General features: G+C 36.7%; 1 protein-coding gene across 1 annotated transcript; it reads left to right on the top strand.

Moving 5' to 3' along the window:
- Positions 1-97: 97 nt before the first annotated feature.
- On the top strand, positions 98-9764 carry LOC115929769. The gene is made up of 4 exons (XM_030999753.1): positions 98-212; positions 5309-5439; positions 6941-7205; positions 8863-9764. Exons 1-4 carry the CDS (start codon positions 119-121, stop codon positions 9198-9200), a joined length of 828 nt encoding a protein of 275 aa, XP_030855613.1. The 5' UTR covers positions 98-118; the 3' UTR covers positions 9201-9764.
- Positions 9765-25922: the final 16158 nt, after the last annotated feature.

Below are 25922 nucleotides of genomic sequence, written 5' to 3'. Positions count from 1 at the left end.
CCGTGATACAGTCTGTCGTCATCTTGGATATGCAGGTGCATTTTACTACTACGGGGGTGAATTTGCTCGTTCTTCGCGTCCAATTCTTATAGACGATATATCATGTGGTTACAATGATATGAAAATAACTGATTGCTTCATACTAGAGTTGAGCGGACCTAATTCAACCCAACAGGAGCATGATGAAGTCAGTGCTTTCTGTTTTCCATATGGTAAATATTCTTTGATTATCCAGTGTACTACTGTGTAAATCTATAATTCTATTCTTTACAAAATTGATACAAATTTTTTCAAGAAGTTATACGCATATCGAGCAAAATGTGTTTCATGCAAAGATACTTGTATAATATTGAATGGCCTTTAGTGGGATACAAGGGTATAGCTCACGTGCTGATGAGCATATTTCAAGTGTCGCCTATAATAACATTGTATCTATTATTTTCTCGGTTAAATCATTTATTGTTTGGTAATTACACGCTTTTCTTTAACAACAACTAAATTATTTATACCCCTTGTAAATGTTATGTTGATAGTGTTTTTCGTAAATCTAGAATACTTTAAGATGTAAACTTCAATATGTCACACTCTCAAGAAATGTTAATCGGGACAAATCAACGTTTCACATACTCAAAAAAATACAAAACTTGGTAAGGGTATGAATGAGTGTTCAGTTGTTTACTGTATGTGACTATAAACTACCGTTATTTACAATTTTCGCCTATATGATAAGGACAAATTTCGAATTCCCAAATCAACACCTCCCTGGTGAATGAGAATGACCTTTGTATACAGAAATACAGTCTTTTGTGAGCTCTACTAAAACCTATACTGTACAGCGTACATCGAGTATCCTGAAATGAGGTACAATTTATCTTATGTAAATTTTCTGTCACTATCATAAATGACTTTGCAGAGAAGGAAAGTTGTATAGTTCTAAACAGAAATCCGATCCCCAGGTACATTGTATCTGCATAATTGCATAGGGTCTGGCGGCTGCAAATTATTTCTGAAAAAAGCTTGCGCATTTTCCAGGTATAATGAGATTCATTTGTAAAAAAAAGTATGTATATAAATATAAATTGTTTATAATCAACATGTATTCAAATGTTTGAGTGAATGTTTTCTCTACAGTTTTATAAGACAATAGGCCTACAAAAGGCTACAAAAACATTTGCAATTGTTGAACATGGTACTCAAGTGCAAGGTTTATCAGCTTGTTACAGTTTGTTATAAGGATATTGTTGAATTGTTGAATTATTAGTTACTCACCCTTGTACATTTCAAGATTTATTTTTTATTTTTATGGCGATAGAAGGGGATCGCAGCTATTAATTTCAGTTCCTCCTCGTGGAGCATTTGCCTAGATGAACACACTGATTAAACAAAGTATAGATTTCATAAACTTCAATAAAGGTATTACTCTAACTATACTGTTGGTCATTAAGGTGGAATAATATGTTTACCCCAATTTATGGAATGATTTTGACAATGATTTATTCCTAATCATCGTAGGCCTCCTTCAGTCTGTGAAGACCATGGGTGTGAATCCTATCTGTCTGTCCTGCTGGAACAGCACCTTCTGTGGCTGAACAGACCGATGCTTGAGTGGCAGTCTTTGTCACACAAGTCGCACATGAGGATTATCCCTGTGCCGTGTGAGTAACAGCGTTCTTTTCTGCGAGTCCACTTCTCTTCCGCTGCACTCTTCAGTTGGTCGTCCTCTGCATGCAGTCGCACTGTCAGGGTACTTCTCCAGCTCAAGCGGTCGGTGGCGAGTACCTCTCACTGTTCCGTGTTAACCTTCAGAGCCTTTAAGTCCCTCTTAACTACATCTCTGAGGGCGGCCAGTGTTTCTCTTGCCAGTTGTCAGTTGATCGTAGAGGATGTTCTTGGGGATTCGGCCATCGATCCTCCATACGATGGACATGGGCTAGCCAGCGGAGTCTGCGGTGCCTGAGGAGGGTAATCATGCTTGGAAGGCCGGCACGAGATAGGAATTCGGTGTTCGGCACTTTGTCCTTCCATGAGATGCCGAGTATGCGGCGGATACACCTCAAATGGAAGGCATTAAGTCTCTTCTCTTGCTTGGCATAGGTCTTCCACGTCTCACTCCCGTACAGAGGACGGAGGCATTGTACACTGTCATCTTTGTCTTGACAGAGAGTTTGGTGTTACCCCACACCCTTGTGGTGAGGCGAGCGAGTGTTGTTGCTGCGGTTCCTATTCTCTTGTTAAGCTCTGCGTCCAGGAAGAGGTTGCTGCAAACGGTGGACCCAAGGTACGTGAACTGGCTCACAGCTTCCAGCTTGTAGTCATCAATGGTGATGGATGGCGGCGCTACTACACCTTGTCCCGGGACGTTCGTTTTCTTCAGACTGATAGTCAGCCCAAAGTCCTTGCAGGCCTTGGAGAAACTGTCCATTAGGGTCTGGAGCTCCTGCTCCGTCTGGGTTGCGACAGCAGCGTCATCTGCAAATAGCATGTCTCTGATCAAAACCTCACGTACTTTTGGTTTGGCTTGGAGGCGGGCAAGGTTGATAAAGTGACTCTCACACTCTGCCGTGTAGGCCTACCGTGTGCCACCGGGCGCGAAAATGTCTGCGGACGGTGGAGAACGGCGAGGGCACACGGTGGTTCGTTATCAAAGCGGGCAACACGTTAATAGGGCGTTGGCGCTTATTTACACCCGGTGGGACCCGGCGAAAGTTTTGGGCATGTTCAAAACTTTGGCCGGCTGGCACCGGCCGCAAGTAAGCGGCAAGAGGACGGTGTTGAACGGTATGAGGACGGTATGAATACGTTATGAAAACGGTCACACTGTATGAACACGTTCACAGCACGCTCATAACCCGTTACAGAACGGTGATGAACGGGCAAAAAAAATATCCACCGTCTGCAACGGGTTGTAAGCGGGTTGTGAACGTGTCATGAACGTGTTGATACCGTGCCACCGTCTTCATAACGTATTCATACCGTTCTCATTACAGTGTTCATACCGGACTGCCAACGGGCGTTAACGCATGGGTAACATCCTGTTAACGCCTTGACGTTCCCATAACGTCCGAGCGGTGAGGGGACGCTAAGTGACTGGTAGGTGGCTGCTACAAACCCGGTGCACACGTTCGAGACCCGGTATGGGCCCGGTATGGAAACGGCCAAAATTGTCAACAAAAGTCAATCTGGGCGGTGAAGACGGTAGAAGCACGTTTAACACCCGGTATGTGCCCGGTGAGAACGGTCAGAAGATGGCAACGAAACGGTGAAAAGATTAATTTTATGAATTTTTTTTTGCGGCTGGGGACAAGTTCGCTCAAAACCCAACGTTCTGGACTCTGTTGTTTTTTAATAGCCCGGCAGGTGGACGGTAGGCCTACACGGCAGAGTGTGAGAGCTCCATTAAGGAACGCAAATTGTCCTTGTTCTTTTTCATTGGTTCAACCCTTCTTCTTGAAGTGTTCTTCTGTTGTCCTGGTTGTTAAAGTGGTCAAGTACTATTTTGTTCAGCAAATTGTGAAGTACTTTGTGGTGACACGACATTTGCTCCTGCGACAATTGCTCCGGGCTTTATTTCGTCTAAGATGTAGGGTTAGGGTTAGGGTTTCAATAGGGTTTTATGTTAGGTTTAGGGTTAGGTTTAGGGTAGGGTATAGTGTTGAATCCAGGGTTGAAGTTAGCCATTCGATTAGTGTATGAAATTTAAAGCGGAGCAATTGTCGCCGGAGCAAATGTCATGGAATCGTACTTTGTATCTGATTAAGGAAATCGCAACTTCCTATTTCCGTTCCAAAGTCGTGTATACGTGGTTAAATGAAACCTCATCCCAGATAATAAGTGTAGGCCTACGTACTGAGAAGAAAGAGAAGAAGAAGATTTTGATGTACTGAAGATATTTCTTGGCATAATGTGATGCCTTTTAGCGTCACATGGGCGAAGATTTTTTCTTGAAAATGTGACGTACTAGTTAAAGTTGTACATGTATCATGAACCAAGCTTTAGTTGGAAGACTTTTTTAATCAATAACAAAACCTTAACTTTTCAATGAGGAAAAATCATCGCTGAGAAGATCGAAATTTTATTTTGTGAAAAATGTATAACAGGGTGGCAATTGTAACTAATTCATTACAAACTATTATAATATAACATGCAGTTGACAAATCAATTTCATCAATGAGAAACCTTCCCCCAAGAAGAGCACAACATTATTTATGCAATTTGCATTCTGGCAATTGTAGTACAAAGGATAATAGCAGGTGAATGAAATGCTTCATCACCACACACACCTGGTAAGGAAGCATCCATAGATTTGAATACATTTACTTGATAAGCGACTTAATTCACGTAGTACGTCACATTATCAAGAAAATGGCGATGCCCATGTCGTGCTGAGAAACTGTACATTATAATGCCTCTCTCACACACTTCGATGAGGAATCTTGTAGATTAATGGGCAAAAATATAATAAATCTGTCAGAATAAGTAAAGTTATTTCTTGGGGTGAGGTTTCCTTTTAAAGCGACTCGGTAACATTGTTGAGAGTTGCTGGAAAAAATCGCATCTTTTTTGTATGAAATGTCACATATTATATTCCTTTTACTGTACCAACCCTCTAACATGCAAAAAGTCCTGAACAAAATCTCAAACCACAAAGATATCTACGGTTTTCTGTGAAGGTGTCACTGTGTAACACCCTCTAACAGTGATTAACAGTAAGTTCTCCCAGCTTTTTTTGAATTTTCTCAACCGTTTTTCCATGAAAAGAAGACATAAGACAGGCCTTTAAAAATCTTTCAACACTTACATGTCTGGAATGGCATAAAGAGCCAATTCATTGCTTTGTGACGATTTACATTCACCTAAAATGAAATTAAATTGTAATAATATAGTTGGGAGAATTCCAATTTATATCACTAATAACGGTCCGTTTTCACTCAAACTTTTAGATTTTCAGACTTTATGGCCCGAATTCACAAAGCAAGGTTTGAGCTCAGACCAAGGTTTGAGGTCAAACCTCCTTTTGTTTCGCCAAACCTTCTTTTGTTATTTACAAACCTGGTTTGTAAATAACAAAAGGAGGTTTGGCGAGACAAAAGGAGGTTTGAGCTCAAACCCGGTCTGAGCTCAAACCTTGCTTTGTGAATTCGGGCCTAATTGTACATCTAGCATTGAAGTCACTACCTTAGCAGCACGTATTTCTCTCATCTGAACAATGTTACCAAGTCCCTTTAAGTACTGAAAGGTTTTTTGAGGATTGAGAGGGTTTATTTAGAACTATTCTTTTCATAATTATTTCCTATATTTGAATCCACAGAGAGTGTAGCAAACCACCCCGTGAGGTTCAGAGACGAGAACGGAGTGATCAATGTAAATTATGGAGTCATTGAGATATATCATGATGGAATATGGGGTCCAATTTGCGACTATTCTTTTTACGATCATGAGGTGAGTTTATTGCTTTGGTCAAGGAAATGAGGCTCCTTTTTCTTAATTAAGAATGTAAAATATATTTTTTTAGGTCAATACAATGTCATTTTCCAACGAGTTTTGAATTTACCGACTGAAGTTACATTCCAGCTTGTTATGTTGCATCACAAGAGAAATTTTAGATTTGGAGGGGAAAGTATTGGTATAATGAAACGACAAAAAATAGCCCGCATACCTTTTTTTTAATTTGCATTTTTTATATTGTTCACCTTGTATAACATTTTAGTGCAAGTAATGTAAATAATTCAATAGGTAGATTTTCAAACATGAGAGTTCCATAACACCCCCTTCACATACACGAATTTTTCTTATGAATCGCACAATTCACGGATCCTTACGATTTGGCCACTTTTACGACCGATTTAAGAGTTTTTACGAGCTATATATACGGTTTATTACGGATTATTACGAGTTATTACAATGTATATATGCGGCAAAATTCAACGATTAGTACGAGTAGTTACGGATAACTATGAGCAATTTACGGGCATTTTACGACCTGTTTACGTGTTGCTCGGGTGTTGCTACGAGTATTTACGATTCCTTACGATTTTGCAGCTTTTGCACCGTTCCCCAAATCGTAAACAATACGTAAGAATACATAAAGTTTATTCGTAAAGTACTTGTAACTACACGTTAAGTACTCGTAATAACTTGTAACAATCCGTAAAGCCATCGTAACACGACCCGAATGAAATTGTAAACAACGCTTTAGCACTCGAAATAATCCCTAAACAAATCGTAAACTTACCCTAACTAGTCGTTAACAATATTGTTACGAGTCATTTACGGATTCTTGCGAGCAGTTGACGGATGTTTATGTGTTGATGCGAGCGGTTTACGAGCGGTTTAAGGGCGGTTTACGATACTTACGGATCGTAACGAGTTATATACAGAAAAAAATATCCATGGACAAAGGGAGTCAATCGTAAGAAGATTTTTGACATGTCAAAAACTATGCCTCTCCTTCAACGGATCCTTAATACCCCCTTCACATACACGGATTTTTCTTACGAGTCCTTACGGATCGCCAACTCGTATATACTCTCAAGGATCCGTGAAAGGAGAGGCAATTTTACTTTAATACTTTAAGTATGCTTACAAACTGTTTACGATTTGGGGAAAGGTATAAAAGCTGCAAATTCGAACACTTCATTTTCAGTTCTCATTTTTTGGGCTAAAATTCGTAAGGACTCGTAAATACTCGTAACTATTCGTAGCAACACGTAAACAGGTCGTACCTAACAACTAATTCGCTTGATACACTAATTCGCTTGATAATTTGTTTATAAAAATAGATGAGGTTCCATTAAATAAGGTTAATAGTGTTAATTTTCTTGGTGTTTTTATTGATTTTTATTGATTTTAATACGGATTTAACGATGTTCATATAATAATTTTGATTCATGTAGTTTATTTTATGATAAAGCATATCATTTTATTTCTATCTTAACATTAGATCCTTTGTAGTCAGCTAGGTCATACGGATTTAACGATGAGCGGTAGCTTAAGTAACTACGATGGGAAATACACGTCAAATGGTCCAATCTGGTTCCGCTTGTCATATTGTACCCGTTACTCCGGTTCATATGGTTTTGACCAGGACAAGATATATAAATGCAGACATGGTCCATGGGGTGAACCTGATCCTGACTATTGTTCAAGGAATAACATGGCTACAGCCAGATGCGTCAATATGGATCAGACGGATGACTATTATCCAGGTAAGTAGGAATCGTTGATTTGCCCATCGCGACCAGACAGATAATCACAATTACGTTGAGAAGCCGATCAGACATTATTATGAGGTTACCAGTAGAATGCCGATGTATTGCTTATATACTTCCACATGTACATGGATCGAATTCTATAACATTCTTACTCTAGCTGCTAATCAAGCATAATGATGGAAATTAGTGCATACCACTGTTATTCAATTCATTGTGCTTCGTTTAGCAATCAATGTTTGTACGCTGTCACTCGTTGATGGAGCGTCAAAGACCGCAACAATCACTAACGCAGTCTTACGTCAAATTATATCGCATGTCTAATGGGCATAATGCATACGTTTACGAGACGTCATTTACTGACGCGTCGTGTCTAACGGGCATAATGCATACGTTAACGAGACATCATTTATGCTATGGTCACATTACCCAAAAATAGCCTGCTCGGCGACCGAGCGGCGAGTTTTTAGCCAATTTTGCCCGGCCACCGAGCGGCGGCCGCCCAGGCACCGTTCGTTTCCTAATCGAGCGTTCACCGTCGAGCGATTTAGGAAAAAAATCGAAGCCCCTAGGTCAAAGGCTGTCGAGCAGTCGCCGCCCGTTCGCCGCTGGGAGATCAGTCAGTAACTGGGCGGCGAGTCCAAAATCAGTCGGCAGCCTTTGACCTAGCGGCTTCGCTTTTTGACCTAAATCGCTCGGCGGCGAACGCTCGATTAGTTCGGTGCCCGGGCGGCGAACGGCCAGGCACCGGGCGTATTTTGGAGCCCCGCCGATCACTGGCCGGCCGCCGGGCAATTTCTTTAAAATCAGCCGGTGGCTGGTGGGAGACCGCCCGGCAATCGGGGGGTCACCGGTTGGTCACTGCCGGGACACCGCGCGAAAAAGCTCCGCTATTTCGCCCAGTTTTGACCTAAAATCGACCGGCGACCGACGGGAAATCGACAGGTCACCGCCCAAGCATCGCTGGGGCTCTACAGCCTGCTCGACTTCTCCATAAATCGCTGGGCGATGCCTCAATTCCAGCAGCGACCGAGCAGGCTACTGATCGGTCGGTCGCTGCTCTGATTTGTGACTATAGCTTTACTGACGCGTCGTGTCTAAGGGGCATAATGCATACGTTAACGAGACGTCATTTACTGACGCATCGTGTCTAACGAGCATAATGCATACGTTTACGAGACGTCATTTACTGACGCATCTTTTCTACTGGGCATAATGTAAGTTACGAGACGTCATTTGCTGACGCGTCAGTGACTGGGTGTGGTCTTTGACGAGGCAATTGAGAGAGATTTCTTTTTTTCTTTTAATAAATGGTGGGCAGTGCAAACATTGCGTTGAATTTACTAGCGCATGCTCTGATTACAGTGATCAAAGGCATAATACGAGGTTACAACCATTGAAATGACACATTGGGTACACAGGCTACACAACAGATGATTAAACCTCTTTGGCTACAAGTCAAATAAATAGATTTGTAACGCTGTACACGGCAGATCACAAGGTCATGTTTTAACCTATATTGTTCTTTGAAATAATGCCTGCAGAAATTTGGCCAATTTCATTCGATCCATACCCCAAGGAAGTGAATGTTTTGATAGTCATGAAGAAATTACAAACTAAACTCTGATGAAGTGCTTTTGCTTCGCTGTTTCAGACGAAGATGTAAGTTGGCAACCCGGTCTCGGTGGATGGGAGGTTTTTCTAGTCGCCATTGCTGTGGTTGTACCAACGTGTCTTATCATCGGTTGCTGCTATAGAAGTCGACGTTCTCAAACAATCATAGCGACGGGTACTCCTGCTACTTACTCGTCAGCTACCAATGCTACGCATATTGATGGAGTATCCTCAGAATCTACAGACCCTGCTCCACCCTATGTTCCTCCATCCCCGGCTCCTGTCGAGTCTCCTCCTACATATGACTCTGTTACTGCACCAATGACCCCGGCTGATAACACCGATGCCTGTATGACAAATAATGCAGAGAATTCATGAAATACACTGTTGGTCATTAAGGTGGAATGATTTTTGTTTGTTACCCCAGTTTGTGGAATGATTGGCAATGTACCAAATGTATTTTGCAAGAAATGCCGCTTCATAGTAAAAGATAGTATTGTGAACTAAATTCTGTTGATATCGACATTGAATTAAGTACGAATACATGAACCTCTATAAATGACTTTCCAAAGGGTAAAGGGTTGAAAATTGCACATTTAAATATTCGTAGTCTTAGAAATAAGGTGCAGGATTTGCAATTATAGTTGAAACAAAATCCGTACGAAATATTCTGACCTTGTCAGAAACGTGGCTAAGTGAAAAAATTTGTAATTTATTGTTACATGGTTCAAGGCATGGCCAAACAGAGGATTTTTGTAACGTTGGGGATCGGGGTAAAATGCATTGAATTATTGATAACGTAATTGCATTTAATTTGTTGTCCTTTATTTGTGGGGACAGCCCCCTACGCTAGCCCCCGCTGCGTACAGTCATGATTTAGTGGCAAAAATCGGCTTTGTAACTGTGAGGCCCGAGGATCAAAACCGTGTCGATGTGCTATATTAGGTCCCTTTTGTGAGGCATTAATCCTCATTACTGTCAGTTATTACTTAAGGCCGTAGGTCCCCTAGTTGATAAGCATAGTAGCACACATATGCTTTAGCAGTCACGTAAACAAACACTTGCAATGTATTATTCCAAAACATATGAGAATGTATATTATTATCTAGATCTATTAAGAATAAATGAGTTGAGTTTGAGTTTATTTTATTTATACACGGTAAAAGCCCGAAACAGTTCGCAGACTGGTTTCAATCAGGGCCGTGTCGATAAAAAACAACATAATCATGACATATAAACAAAAGTAATATAACACTGACAGATTCACAACCATAACACGACAATAATAGGAAATAAGCTAAAAACACTTTACTTAATTAGAACTATATTGGTAGACCCAAAAGATAAACAATTAAATAAGTTACATATATGATCATCATAATCTGTTTGCATATATATATAAAGTAAAAACAAAAAGAAGTTTAACAAGATTATAAATAAGTTAAAAACATATTATGTATTCATGTTAAATATTAAATAATCAAACTTTAAAACAATAAACAAAAGAAAACACACATAATGTAGAATGTAGAAGTAAAATGAAGTATGGAATAATAATAAATACTTAAGAGCATTATGAATATGGATCAGTTAAATACTACATATATAATTGTTTTTGTTTTTAAAGAGACAAAAACTGATAACGTATTGCAAAGATCATATTGCACACGAATAGACATTTAAAACATATTGCGTAGGAGTAATATAACATAAATAACAATGATAAATAGGTTGAAATTATGAGATAAAAATTGTATACAACTATAAAACCTTAAAAACAAACAACAACAAAGCTCTCTTAAACTAATAAGTTAGCCCCTCCCCACACACTTATTTCGTATTACGTCAGCTTTGCCTTAAAAATATTTAACGATTTAGCACCTTGTACTTCATGCGGCAAGTTATTCCATGTTAAGGCCCCTCTATATTTAAAAGATCTTTTCATAGTCTCAGTCTTTGGTCTTATTGTTTTCACATTATACAGACTTGAACGTGTATTGTATGTATGGTCTGCAAATATAAACCTTTCTACTAAATACTCAGGAGCTTGTTTTGAGACAATCTTATACATCATAATTGCTACATTCTTTGTTCTATTATTGTCAAGTGTATTCCAATTTAGTCTTGTTAAATTTTCATCTGATGAGGAATACCAAGAGGACCTATTAATTATTCGAGCTGCTCTATTCTGGATTTTTTGTAATTTGTTTTTCTGTGTACTTCCACATCCACCCCATACTACATCACAATAATTTAAGTGAGACAATACTAGTGAATTATAAACCAATTTCATTTCATATTCATTTACTATATTTCTTATAGATTTCAGCATATATAATCCGTTACTTGCTTTTTTATGAATAGTATTAATATGTTCTTGCCATGATAACCTTTCATCTAAAATTAGCCCAAGGTGTCTACACTTACTAACTCGAGTTAACACAGTATTGTCTATAGTAATGTTTAAATCATTATCTTTAACTTTCTCCAGACGTTGCTTCGTACCGAATACAATGTATTCAGTTTTCTTTATATTCAAATTTAGTTTGTTTTGTATCAACCACTTTTTAACATATTCTAGGTCTTCATTAATCTTCTCACTCAATTCTATGGTATCATTTGCCGAACAATATATTACCGTATCATCAGCATACATGCTTACTTTACAGTGGGTGAGGCCACGCGGCAAATCATTAACATGTAATATGAAGAGCAGGGGTCCTAAAATGGATCCTTGGGGAATTCCACATTCAACTGGCAAAAAATCTGACATTATACCGTTAACAGATGTAGATTGTACTCGACCATGTAAATAGTTCGAAAACCATAGCTGTGATGGTTCATCCAACCCGTACATACATAATTTTCTCAATAGTAACACATAGTCAACGGTATCAAAAGCCTTTTTTAGATCTAGCATTACCGCACATACAATTTGACCTTCATCTATGCTTGTTAACCAGTCATCTGTTACATTTAGTAGAGCAGTAGCTGTAGAGTGATTGGGTCGAAATCCTGACTGGTAAATGCTCAACAATGTATTGGCATTTAAGTAGTCATAGATTTGATTGAAGACCATTCTCTCTAAAACTTTTGATAGTATGGGTAAAATCGAAATAGGTCTATAGTTACACAGTTCCTTAGACCCTCCTTTGTGAATCGCAACAATTCGGGCTTTTTTTCCACACATTAGGTACAATTCCTGTGTGCAAAGACGAGTTAATTATAGACGTCAGAGGCTGCACAATGTACGGGGTGACCATTCTAATCAGCTTAACTGGAATCATGTCACACCCCATTGCCTTTTTCAACGATAGGCTATTTAGTACCTTTAAAACGGCGTTTGAATCCACTTGTCTAAACTGAAAAGAATGGTGTGCCGGTGTTACTAAAGTCTCGTTAACACAATTATTTGCAGAAGGAATGTTTTTGGCAAGAGATGGTCCAACGCTGACAAAGTACTCATTTAGTTTTTGAGCAATAGTTTTTGAGTCGAGTATATCTCCTTCCTCATTTTTTATACATGTTATGCTATTACCTGACCTTTTACGTAGTAATAATTTATTCAACGTTGCCCATGTTCCTTTCACGTCATGACATGAGTTTTCAATCTGATAATGAAAAGTTTCTTTTTTACTTTGCCTAATTTTTGAAGATACATAGTTTTTCATCTTTTTATAATTTAACCACTCTTTAGTAGCTTTGATTTCATTGACATGATGTTCCTTTTCCTTGCCTTCTCTAACATAGTTTTCATTTTCAGCACTTTCTTTCTCTTCGTTTTCTTTCAGAGTTCTGTCAATAGCTTTCTGTTTCATTGCGTCTCTTTTACGCATCATGTTCAATATGTCTGCATTGATCCATGGAGGTCTATCAAGTTTTACTCTTCTTTTTCGGACAGGTGCGTGTTTATCACAGATCCTCAATACCAAACGGTTAAACTCATTTAAAGATTCATTAGGATCACATGCATTAAGAACGATATTCCAGTTTTTATTCCTGAATTCAGCACAAAATGAATCATTATCGAATTGTTTGTAGCTTCTATAGGTGCTATATACATGTTGTGTTTTTTCGCTTTGATTTTTCCCCCATATGATATATACCAAGGAATGATCACTTATTCCGGTATGGATAACTCCGCTTTCGGCTACCTTTGAAAAATTTGAAACATAGATTAAGTCAATAAGTGACTTTGAATTCTGTACAATCCTAGTTGGTTTATTAATTACTTGAACCAATGAAAATGTATCACAAATCTCAGTTAATCGCATCGTATAGCAACTTGCTGGGCATGCAAGCAGGTCACAGTTCAAATCTCCTAGAACAATAATATCTTTGTTCTCATTGTCCAATTTCGTTAATATAGATTCGAACTTGTCAAACAAATTAATAAGAGATCCCGGCGGTCTATACCAGGCAATTAATATTATGGGTGAACATTTAGGAAGACTTATTTCGACTGATACCATTTCAATATCCTCGGTCATGAGATCAGACCTGATTTTATGCTTAAGTCGGTTATCATTGATATATAAAAGCACTCCCCCACCTTGTCTATTACGGTCCTTTCTGTACACGGCATAGTCATCAATGCGTATATTATCATCTGATATAAATTCACATAAACGAGTTTCATTCAATGCAATAACATCAAAATTATTTTCAGATATAATCACCTGTAAATCATCAAAATTAGAGCAAAGTGATCGTATATTTAGATGAGCAAATCGCAATCCACAATTTCTCTTTATTCTACTATGAGTTTTACCAAAAAAATAACCACTCTTTCTCGAATCACCCTGGTTAGTGGTACTAATCTCATCACTACTAATATGAGAAGTGATGATTACATTGCTCTCGTTGGGAATAGAAGAAACTTCATCCTCATCATTGTTATAAGGACAACAAAAAGTGTCTTCTTCATCATGATTTTCGGAGATAAAAAGATTATGATTCAGTTCAAAATCATTAGAGTTGCAATAAGGTTAAACTGTTAGAGTCAGAGAAGCATATATGCTGGCTAACCTTCTCATCAACTTCATGGTTATTTAATGGTGTGTAATTTTCGGTCACACTGACGCTATCATGTTCATCAGCAGAAAAATCACTTGCTTCATCGGTGTTATTTATGTCAGCTTCTCGATTACAAGTACTCAATAAAGGAAGAGCAGAATTTAAACTAGCAACGTTTCTCATATGAGATTCATGTGATATCGGTAACTCGGGAGAGAGATAAGTACGAGTTGAGTGTTTCTTTAGTGCATCATTATCGGCACAGTCTTCCTGGCCTGCTTTTTAGCAGGTATATGTATTTTTGCAGAATTTACGTTTGTGTCCAGTTTCATTGCAGAGGTAGCACCTAATCTTTTCTCCAAAACGGCAGTGTAGGTGCTTGTGATTTGTTTCTCCACAGTAAAAACATCCTGTGTAGCGAGGGGAAGAAACAGCATGCGCATAGCTCATTGTAGGAGGTTGCAGTTGTGGTCCTTCAGACACGTATGACGCAGTTTGCTGATGCGGATTCTGCATTGTCATGGAGAATGGATGCGGGTCAGATGGGAAGGGATGGCGAGTGGCGTAGGTGGAGGATAAAGTCCTTCGATCAATATGTATTTGTTGAACATCATTTGGGATGGGGAATACAGGTTTATCGTTTTGATCATCTCTCTGTAATCGACTATCTCGTTCTGAGTTGATGTGGCGAATAAGATTCTGGGCGAATAAGTTAACCCCTTCAGGACTGAGATGTATGCCATCATTGCATAGATGTTGAATTGGCTCGATAGAGTCGTTGTTGATGAAGTCCCATCCGTGGGATAGGGCCATTGTCTTTAGTCGACTGTTGGTGTCATTCAATTTGTTGAGGAGGTCACTTTGATACGCTCTCCTTTTGATGATGGAGCTAATCGTAATCGCATTCACGGAAGAGCATTCACCTAGGATTTGAAGGGCCAGTGACTCCACTTTTTTCTCTGTTGTTGTTGAGTCATTCATCGCCATATTGTTTGATCCGACGTGGATGATGACCGTTTGGGGCAGGTTCTTATCAACCATATTCTTTGTTGGTTCAAAGAGGTCATCTATTTTAGCTCCGGGAAGCGTTTTACATTTAACTCTCTTTTGTGAAGACATCGTGGACGGTCTGAGAGGCTTAAGAATAGAATCTCCTACAATAAGGACATCACATTGTAGCTTCATTCTTTCACTCACAACTTTCTTTTGTTGCATGAAGTCATCTTTACGCTTATGCCTGTAATCTGCTAATTGTTCTGCAGTACCAAGAGGCATTGGTTGTTCGGGAAGAGGGGGGAATGCTGAATGTGACTGTTTAGAATGCGATTCTGGTGGGGGGTTCTGTGTAGATGCCTTGGGAGCTGGGTCGGGGCAACTGTCAGATGTTTTGTCTAGAAGTGACTCAATAACATGTTGAACCTTTTTCATGTCCATGCATAGTTGATCTACTCGCAGGTTTAGACATTTACAAGGCAAACAAATGCGATTGTTGTCATCACAACGGAGATCACATACCTCACAAAAGTTCTCATTTTGTAGATCTTCGGTTTTATCATTCGACACAATAGAGTCATTGTTTGTTGACTCGTCTGTAATATTGACGTCATCCGTTTCGGTGTTCAAGAAGACAAAATGGCGGCATATTTCTATGTTCAAATTTGGGTAAACCTACGTTAGTTCACCCAAATAAAAGTCTATAGCGGACAATTCATCGGGAACTGTGTTGTGATATTTCAATATCAAGTCCACAATATATTTCAAAGACTCAACTGTGATTCCCTTAGGTAGTTTGAATCTAAAAGATGAAGTACCAGCTTCTCCTCGGCAGGAGTTGGCACGCAAAGTTTTAGCCATATGGGACCACGAAGCAAAAAGTTAAAATCTGACATAAAACTTACCAGATAATAACCTTGAGAGTTCAAATAAAGAAGAACAAAATCATATCTGGCATATTGCAGCATTACAATGTAGTCCAAATACAGTATCCACAAGTGAAAAAGTGAAAAATAAGGTGAAATAGTCCATAAAATCAGCTCTGTTGGATACAGGTGTATTCAATTTATTTGAGTGTGAAAGAAATCATTGTCAAAATCCACCTTTATGACCAACAGTGTAGTACTTCTGGGAATGTGAGCCCTTTTCACAAACAAAGCCTGTGTTTCGGTGCGATATTTCCACCAAAAGGCTGAAAGAAGAATAATTTAAAAATTCATTGAAACTATTCATAATCGTTATTCTTGTTTCAGTTACTTCACATTCACATTATATTTATAGCCAGAAGCTCCTTTTCTCCGAGAACGCCAAATGTTTGACTCCTAACCATCATCCAGCGTGTAACTACAGAAGACCTGGAATGTAACAGTGTTTGGAAATCATGTAGAAAGTATCATGCCACTCGCTCACTTTCATGCTGTTACAACACAAGCAAAGCACAAACTCGGCATCTCCAGTTTCATTCCACCTAGATTGAGATTATGTGAATTGTATTATAATTCCTGCTGTTAATAAAGTGTTGTATCGAGTCTTTTCAGCATGCTATAACTCAATATTACTGACTGTTTCTAGTGCTTCATAGATATTTTTTTATTTAAATGATCTTACATGCAACCTTCAGGATATAGAACAGATGTACGATACATTTATATCGGATATAACCATTGTATACAACAAATGTTTACCTTTAGTACCAAATAAAACTAAACGATTGCAAATCAGAAAGCCTTGGATAAATAAAAGTTTCATACGGTGTATTCAAAAGAAAAATAAACTTTATAAAAAATGTATACATAATAGGTCTTTTGTAAATGAAAATAAATTCAAATCTTATAGGAATAAGGTGAATAATCTGTTAAGAAAGGCAAAAAAACATTACTTTTGTTTAAAATTTGGAAACTCGAAAATTGATATCAAAGGTACATGGAAAACTATCAATACCCTTTTAAATAAATCAAAACCTAAGTTACCCACATATATTATAAAGGATGGTAAAATGGTTGAAAATGTTCAATCTATTGCAGATGAATTTAATTCGTATTTTATTTCCTCATGTTCTAGGTTTGATGCAAATAATCGCCTTGCTCAAGTTAATACCATTTCTCACAGATTACCTACATGTCCCAACTTCCTCTTCAATATTTTTTAAGCCTACATCACAAAATGAATTGATTGTGTGTAAATCATTAAGAAATACAAAATCTTGTGGATATGATAACATACGTTGCAATAAATTCAAACAAATCATTAATGCTATTGTAAAACCGTTGGTCTACATTTTTAATATATCACTGTCAACTGGTACGTTTCCAAGCAAACTTAAAATTGCTAAGATTATTCCCGTTTAAAAAAAAAGAAAGATCGTCATTCATTAAAAAAAAAATTATCGACCAATATCTTTGTTACCTTGTATATCTTAATTATTAGAAAAATGTGTTTATAATCGATTGTAGTTTTCTTTCTTAACATAATATACTTTCTGATTGTCAATTTGGATTTTGACGTAATCATTCCACAACCCATGCTTTAATTGATTTGCAGGATAAAGTAACATTAGCAATGGAAAGAAATATTTTTTGTATTGGAATATTTATGGATTTACCAAAAGCATTTGATATAGTGGATCATTCAATTCTCTTGTCCAAATTGAGCTTTTATGGTGTACGTGGAAACCCTCTTAATTTTTTAAAAAGTTATTTATGCAATCGACGTCAATTTACTATGTACAATAATAATGTTTCTGATTTTGCAGACATAACACACAGAGTTCCCCAGGGATCTATACTCGGCCCATTACTTTTTATGCCTCCGCCACCGAAGGTGGTGCCGGAGGCATCATGTTTTCGGGTTGTCCGTCCGTACGTCCGTCCGTACGTCCGTTATCACAATATCTCAAGAACCACTTAAGATTTAAACTTAAGACTCGGGAATAGTATTTATCACCATAGGAAGACGATCTGATTAGATTTTGGAGTATGTAGGTCAAAGGTCACAGGTCACAGAGGTCAACTTATGAAATTCCTTGTATTGAGTTTGTTAGCGCGATATCTCAAGAACCATTTGAGATTTAAACTTCAAACTTAAGGATAGTATGTATCACCATAGGAAGACGATCTGATTAGATTTTGGAGCACGTATGTCAAAGGTCAAGGGTCACAGAGGTCAACTTATGAAATTCCATACATTGAGATTGTTATCATGATATCTCAAGAACCACTGGAGATTTAAACTTCAAACTTAGTGATAGTGTGTATCACTATAGGAAAACAATCTGATTAGATTTTGGAGCACGTAGGTCAAAGGTCAAGGGTCACAGAGGTCAACTTATGAAATTCCATACATTGAGATTGTTATCATATTATCTCAAGAACCACTGGAGATTTAAACTTCAAACTTAATGATAGTGTGTATCACCATAGGAAGACAATCTGATTAGATTTTGGAGCACGTAGGTCAAAGGTCAAGGGTCACAGAGGTCAACTTATGAAATTCCATACATTGAGATCGTTATCGCGATATCTCAAGAACCACTGGAGAATTTTCACTTCAAACTTAATGATAGTATGTATCACCATATCATAATATCTCAAGAACCACTGGAGATTTAAACTTCAAACTTAATGATAGTATGTATCACCATAGGAAGACAATCTGATTAGATTTTGGAGCACGTAGGTCTAAGGTCAAGGGTCACAGAGGTCTACTTATGAAATTCCATACATTGAGATTGTTATCATGATATCTCAAGAACCACTGGAGATTTAAACTCCAAACTTGTTTAAATTGCTCTATGGCGGAGGCATCATTTTCGACTGCGCGCAGTCAAAATTCCATCTAGTTTTGATATATATTAATGACTTAAATCAATCTTCTCATATCATGCAGTATATTATGTATGCAGATGACACAATTCTTATATTTTCACAACCTGATTTAAATAATGTCGAGCATGAGGTCAACAAAGAATTAGACAAGGTATCAACTTGGTTCAAAGCTAATAAATTGATAGTTAAATCTTTCTAAAACAAACTTTTGTATATTTCACAATAAGAGTAAAAATGTGTCCAATGTACTAGATAAGGTAACTGTAAGTATTGATACAACACCTATATCAAAATTAAATGTTGTAAATTTCCTTGAAGTATCCGTAGATAACAACCTTCGTTGGGATTCCCACATCGATAATGTTATAAGCAAGGTATCAAAATCTGATCTGGTGTTTTATATAAATTGAAATATCATGTACCATTTCCCATTTTATTTACTTTGTACAACTCACTTATATTACCTTATCTTACATATTGTATAAGTATTTGGGGGAATTCGTGTCATGGAAAAATTAATACCCTCTTAAAATTACAGAAGGCGGCTCCCACGTATTTGTACAGGTAGTGATTATTATGCCCATTCTGCTCCTTTATTTCTTAGTTTAAAAACCCTAAATGTTTTTGATTTGTTCAAATACCATACTCTACTAATTGGTTTTTATTTTTTTCAAAATATACTTCCAAAAAGAATATCATCCATATTTTTGATCAATAACCAAATTCATTCTCACAATACTCGGCTTTGCAACACATTTCATTTGTAGAAAGTTAAAAGTTCATTCTGTAAAAAATCTGTAAGAAATACTTTGCCAAACATATGGCACACTCTACCTCAAGTCTTCCGCTTATATACTAACAGTTCAATGTTTGCACAAAAAATGAAACTGACCTTTTATTATGAGTACCGTTAAAATAACCCTTTTGCCCCCCTCCAATTGTAAGTCATTTGATACGTGTTTTTGTAGTTTTTTGTCTTTATATTGTGTTTATCGCTGTATTTTGTGATATCTTTAACTCATATATGCTTAATAATATAAATAACATAAATTATAATATTCGGGGAACTTTTTATACAAAGCCCCCATGGGCTTTTCCTTTGTTCTCCAATTTCATTTTAAACTATTGCATTTACTGACCATTCCTTGTATGTATATAGACTTGTATGTTTATTTGCATTTGCTGTGTTTTTTATGAAAATGAAAAAAATAAACGAACTTGAACTTGAACTTGAACTTGAAATGCATCAATTGTGATATGTATACCAGAACGTGAATTGTGAACAAAAAAACGGTTCATTTATATGATGTAGATTTCTGAAAGGGATAACATATACAATTCAGATTATCAGTCATTTACTTCATGACCGTGGATAATAAATGTTTATTATTCACAAGCCCGGAAATAAAAACAATTAATAAGTACAGAATACTTGTAATATCTTTGACGCGAAGGTGAGTGTTGGCAATACATCGTGTTTCCGTTTTTCACATCCGTCTGTCCGTCCGTCTGTCATCCATCCTGAAGAACAGCCATTGGCTAAAGTATGCCACCGTGCTAAAATAAAATAAACAAACAAACAAACAAAAACCTGCATGAATATCATAATAATTTTAAGGATCATTTCAAGACTGATGAGCTTCAAATATACGTGTACTGTGATTTGGGAAGGGAATCACTATGCGTACAGTTGATCTCATAATTATGTGCTACCTTTGCTACCCCAGAAAATTTTGCTTAACGGGCTCAAGAAAATGTGATTTGTATTTTGTTTACTTGCCCCCATTACCTTATTTAAAAAATGTTAATGTTAATGTATTTCTTGTAGTCTGTAATTATTGTATTCATTTTGGAGTCGACTCTGTTAAGGTATGGGAGAAGTATGGTATTGAATTTTTCGATATGCATTTCTAGATGTGTTTTTGCCTTCGTTTCTCTTCTTTATTTCTGGTCATTCCTCTCTATTTCTATTTCACTCCCACTACCCCCCCTCTCTCTCTCTCTCCTCTCTCTTTCTCTGTCTGTCTGTCTGTCTCTCTCTTTCTATCTGCTCTCGCTGCCTCTCCCTCTTCATCTTTACCCCTTCGTCTCTCCCTCCTCTCTTTTTCCCTCCTCCCCTCTCTCTCTTTTTTTTAATTGATACTTTATTTAACCATGAAATAAAACATGTACATACAAATGAGTAACATAGTAAACATGATACGTTAAAGGACACCCTTAGAAGCAAATCGCTTGTGGTGGGGCCTTAAAAAGAAAAACAAACTACACATAAATTATACAGTTTAAAAACTTTAAAATAATATGATACAAACACACATGCACGCTCACACATATACATACACACATACATTCAAAATATCCTCCTCTGCTCAAACTTGTTTACATAAATCATTTAATAATAACTGTGTACATCGTACCTTAAATCGAGATAGACTTGTACTTTTCTTAATATCATTACTCAAATTATTCCATTCCTTAATGCCATTTAAATAGAAAGAATTTTGTGCATTTGTCGTGCGAACTTGAAATAAATGTAAATCATTTTTCTGACGAGTAGAATACGAGTGAATATCACTATTAATAACAAAGTTTATATTAGGAATTTCTGGCAATAGGCGATTTCGAAATTTAAACATAAATATGCGAGTATTAAATTGAATCATTTCAAAAATTGGGACTACGTGTGTTTTAACAAAAAGTGGCCGTGATGGGGCTAAATAATCAGATTTAGTAATAATACGCACGGCTCGTTTCTGTAACAAATAAATCTTATCCATATAATAATAATAATAATAATACATATGATTTATAAGGCGCCAAATCCACTTGACAGTCAAATGCTCAAGGCGCAGCTTGCGCAAAAGATGAAATACATACATGATACATTTATACAAAGTGCGATAGGAAAGGTACAGACATGAAAGGTAATGGTAATCAATTATAAGCTAAATTAAACAGATATTTCTGATATGATGCATAAGTATTTCCCCAAATAGTATTACAATAATTTACATGTGGAAAAATCATACTATTATACAACATTAGCAAAATATTTGATAGTAAAACTTGCTTTAGCTTTGACAAAACTCCAATACTTCGAGATAATTTCAACGAAATGCAATCAATATGAGGTTTCCAATTAAGTGTTTCATCAATTATAATACCAAGAAACTGAACACATTCTTTCCTTTTTATAATATTTACATCAATTTGTATAGGCAATCTTTCCCTCCTCCTCTCCACCTCTTTCTCTATATCTTCTGGTGATTTTTTTCAGTACAACATTCTTTAATTATCTGACATTCTTACTGTGACCAATAAAACCTAAATCCTTCCTCATGTGCAATTTGTTTATACATATACTGTACTCGTGTCACACTTGTGATTAGCACACTAACAGGACTCTAATGTTAATACTTATTAATATTTGTAATCTTTATTATAATATCTGTATGGAATTTTGATTGCATTTTATCGCAGTTTTTCCTATGTTACGGTAAAACAATATTAGTTAGATGTAATAAAGTATAAAACTAAATGCATCATTGTGTTTTAGTTTTAATATCGAGGGTAGTACAGAGTAGGAGTCATGTTACGGACACTACAGATCTGTGTTACGGACACTACAGAAGGGATAATATCAAGGCCTGCATGCCAAAAATAGTACCTCCTTTTCTGGATAACAGTTTTCTAAAATAAATTCTAACAATGTAAAAGCTGTCTATGACATCAAATATGTATAATATTAACCTATTAAAAGTATAAGTCACTACTTTGTAGTTTATGTCCTAACACACATAAACACTTGCGCACACACCAGTATATGTACGTCTAGTGTCTCCTGAGGACTGTGGAAAAAAATACCTTCTTTCGAGGACACCCCTTTTGAGGGGATTTACATATAAATTATGAAATATATCATCGTCTACGTTTTTGCTCACAATTTCTCTCGATAAATTAAGCTTATTTAATGGAGAGAGAGAGAGAGACTTGTTTACCGACATTTGTATATATATATATATATCTGAGGATTTTATGAATACTGGTTTAATTGCCACCATCAACAACGATCAAGGAACATCTGAAGATTATCGAATAAACGTATCAGAAATGATTATTGATTATACCATGATTTTGCATATAGATTAATTATCACTTCTTCTTTTTTGTTTAATGCTTTGTTCCTGTTTTTTGGCGTACACTGTCAAAGGTTTTACAAGTATACCACTCAGTTGGTCGAAATACTCTTCATAAAGTACAGAATGTGGTCTTTTTATGACCCCCAAAATAACAACGTTATTTTAATGAGTTCCTAAAAATGGGTTCTAAAAATACTGAATATATCCTGCAGCACATACATGTACGACACGAGGATAACACAGTCATGCAGTGCAATCTTCACCAAACGCACATCCTGCACCACATAATATATACAAGAACTCCATGGGTACTTTCTTTTCCAAACGTATTGTTTTTTGGTCTCACTAAACAAATCTTGTAAGGTCCTATGAGATACATTATTGTATCTTTCAGACTTTCAGAGTTACTTCTCAAAATAATAAAGTACATCGCCTTTTAAAAAATCTAGGGTTTTCATGCTTAATATATGTCTAATAAGAGACACAATTTGATTATGCTATACATGATGTACTGTATTATCCTTTTTTTTTTCCTTCTCTTCTTCCTTCTTTCCTCATGCTTTCCTTCGTTATATCATTATGTCATCTCTCCTTCCTATTTTTGATGTTTTTCTTTTTTTATGTCTTCTTTCATCTTCCTTAAGAGGAGTTAGTTAGTAAAGTTATGCTTCGTTCATGTTCTTATGGCTAAATTAGGCTTCTTTCAATGTTTAAAAGTGAACAAAAAAGATGGAAAAGAAGGAAAAAATACCCCAATTGGGCCACCACTGGAACTACATAAATCAACTTAGGTTTTCTGTTTGTTAGATTTTTTGCTTCTATTGAAAGGGTGGACTTCACTTTAAGTCCTATCCAAGAGACATGGTAATGAGGATTTGAAAAGATACTCTCTGTTTGCCTCAAGATATGTAGTAACATGATGCAATGATGGCAGAAAAAAAAGCAAATGGATTACTTATATATTGCATCAAAGTATAAATGTAGTGTCCGTAACATCCTATAGGATTTTGTACATAAGTTATTTTGGGCAACTTATGATATGAAATGAGCCTTCCTAGCAATTTGATTTGTTTTGATATATATATATGTTTGCTGATGGGAATAAAGTTTGTATTTTGTGTCATTTACCAATGTTTGGTTGGCTTTTTTTTATTTTGTATTTATTCATGTCTTCTTTATAAAAGCAGGGTGGTCCCATTCAAGCCACAAGGCCTGCATTCCAAGGGAGCCCTGCATTCCAAGGGGGCCCTGCTGTAACAAACAAATCACATTTAATATATCTTACAATCCACATACAAATACACAAAATATACACTAAAAACATAATATAAACAAACTATAAAACATTTCATACAAATAGGAAATTAGATGAACATGGAAGAGGAGAGAGAGAGAGAGAGAGGTGGTGGGAGTACTTCATGTGAGCGATCGCAAAATAGAAGTCAATTAACCCACTTGAATTTTACGGACATTTCGTTTAAAAATGGGTAGTGAGGCGGAACATTTGGTAAGTATGGGTAGTGAGTTGAATAACTTTGCTGCTGTGTACGAGAACTCGAGAAGGTCTGTTTTTTTTAATCGGGCCCGGGTTTGGCAAGGTTATTGGTGCATTGAAACTGATCTCGTGGGATACGGGTTAGCACTTTGAGGTAGAGCTTGTTTTAGGTAAACAGGACGAGATTATTCAGGATTTTATACGTAAGTACTTGATAATTGTATTCCAATCTGTGTTTGACGGATTGCAACTTTAAAGAATTTAACATAGATTGTACAGGCGTATAATAATCTAAACAAGAATATTTGATTTTGACATTTCTGTAGTCGCTTTAAATCTTTCATTTTCAGTGATCCCCTAACAGTTGAACAATAATCAATGTGAGGAAGAATTAAAAAAATAGTATAAATGAGTAAATACACGTTTTGTCAAACAGTGCTTAATCCTCCGCATACACATAAGCGAGTTCATAATCCTTTTAACAACATCATTAACATGGGAAGACCAATCTAAGTTCTGATTTACAATAATACCCAGATATTTAAAATTCGTTACATTTTCTATAAGTTTACCCTCCATTTGTATCTGTAATTTGACTGGATTCTTCTTCCTTCGACTTGAAAATAACATAACTTTAGTTTTAAAAAGTTTCAGGTTGTGAAAAAAATGGCATTTATCAGATTTGACCTTGTAATACCTCTGATGTTGTACACTGGATCTAATTTATGGACTGAATCGAGTGTGAATTGTTTTATTTTTCACAAATGGCCAAGAAATTCCCCAAAGAAGTTCAAAATATTCGTGTGTCGAGGTACATATTGCTTGTAGCTTCGTGCAGTGTCCGTAACACCTACCACCCCCTGCTGTATTGCTGTTCATAAAATCATAACTAAGATAGTTTCCTCCAGGATATTGCAGGGTATTAACCCCAGGGTATGGATGAACAATTTGGGGTCGATGAAACTGCTCTATTGCATACTTCATTTTTTACCCAAGTGCAAATGGTTTTGCACCCTGAATGTGGCTATACCGTAGAGGAAGTGGGAGTGGCGAGTGAGAGGGATTGAGAGAGAGAGAGAGAGAGAGAGAGAGAAAGAGAGAGAGAGAGAGAGTCATGATATTTGGGAGAGACTGAATGGAATGAGATAGAGGAAGAGAATAAAAAGGGTCAGAGGGCAGGAAGCATCCTGGAAGAAACTGATATTTGTTAAATTATGTTTAACGAGTGAATACTGCAGATATTTGCTGGTTGTTTTCATCATCGGTGCCAAAATGAACCCTACAATGAATTTTTTAAAAAACATATGACATCCTATACAGGTGATTTAGGTATTTTATAACCCATTCCCCTGAGAGAAGGCAGAATAATCACAACATGAATGGAAGTAAGAAAATCGAGTAAAATAAGGACATTGTTATGCCTTGAAAATAAAATATCAGTGGAAAGTACATACATAAAGCCGTTGGAAAGATTCCAAGTAAAAAATAAAAAAACTCAGATCATCCCTATGTATAATGCGAATAAAATCGTTTACATGGTGATGGTTTAGCCTAGCTTATAAACACATCTCCCTGATTTCACACTGCCATATAACTATAATGATGTGCAATCTCAGCTTATAGGCGAGAATCT

This window comes from Strongylocentrotus purpuratus, unplaced genomic scaffold (genome assembly GCF_000002235.5).
Source record: "Strongylocentrotus purpuratus isolate Spur 01 unplaced genomic scaffold, Spur_5.0 spur5_scaffold_5, whole genome shotgun sequence".
NCBI lineage: Eukaryota > Metazoa > Echinodermata > Echinoidea > Camarodonta > Strongylocentrotidae > Strongylocentrotus > Strongylocentrotus purpuratus.
This window is presented reverse-complemented; position numbering and strand designations above follow the sequence as displayed.

Bases quoted from the DNA above. Each gene is read 5' to 3' on its own strand.
- LOC115929769 (XM_030999753.1), top strand. From the start codon at position 119: ATGAAAATAACTGATTGCTTCATACTAGAGTTGAGCGGACCTAATTCA. The intron at 5,440-6,940 runs GTGAGTTTATTG...TCTTAACATTAG, and splicing joins ATTCTTTTTACGATCATGAG to ATCCTTTGTAGTCAGCTAGG. The intron at 7,206-8,862 runs GTAAGTAGGAAT...TCGCTGTTTCAG, and splicing joins GACGGATGACTATTATCCAG to ACGAAGATGTAAGTTGGCAA.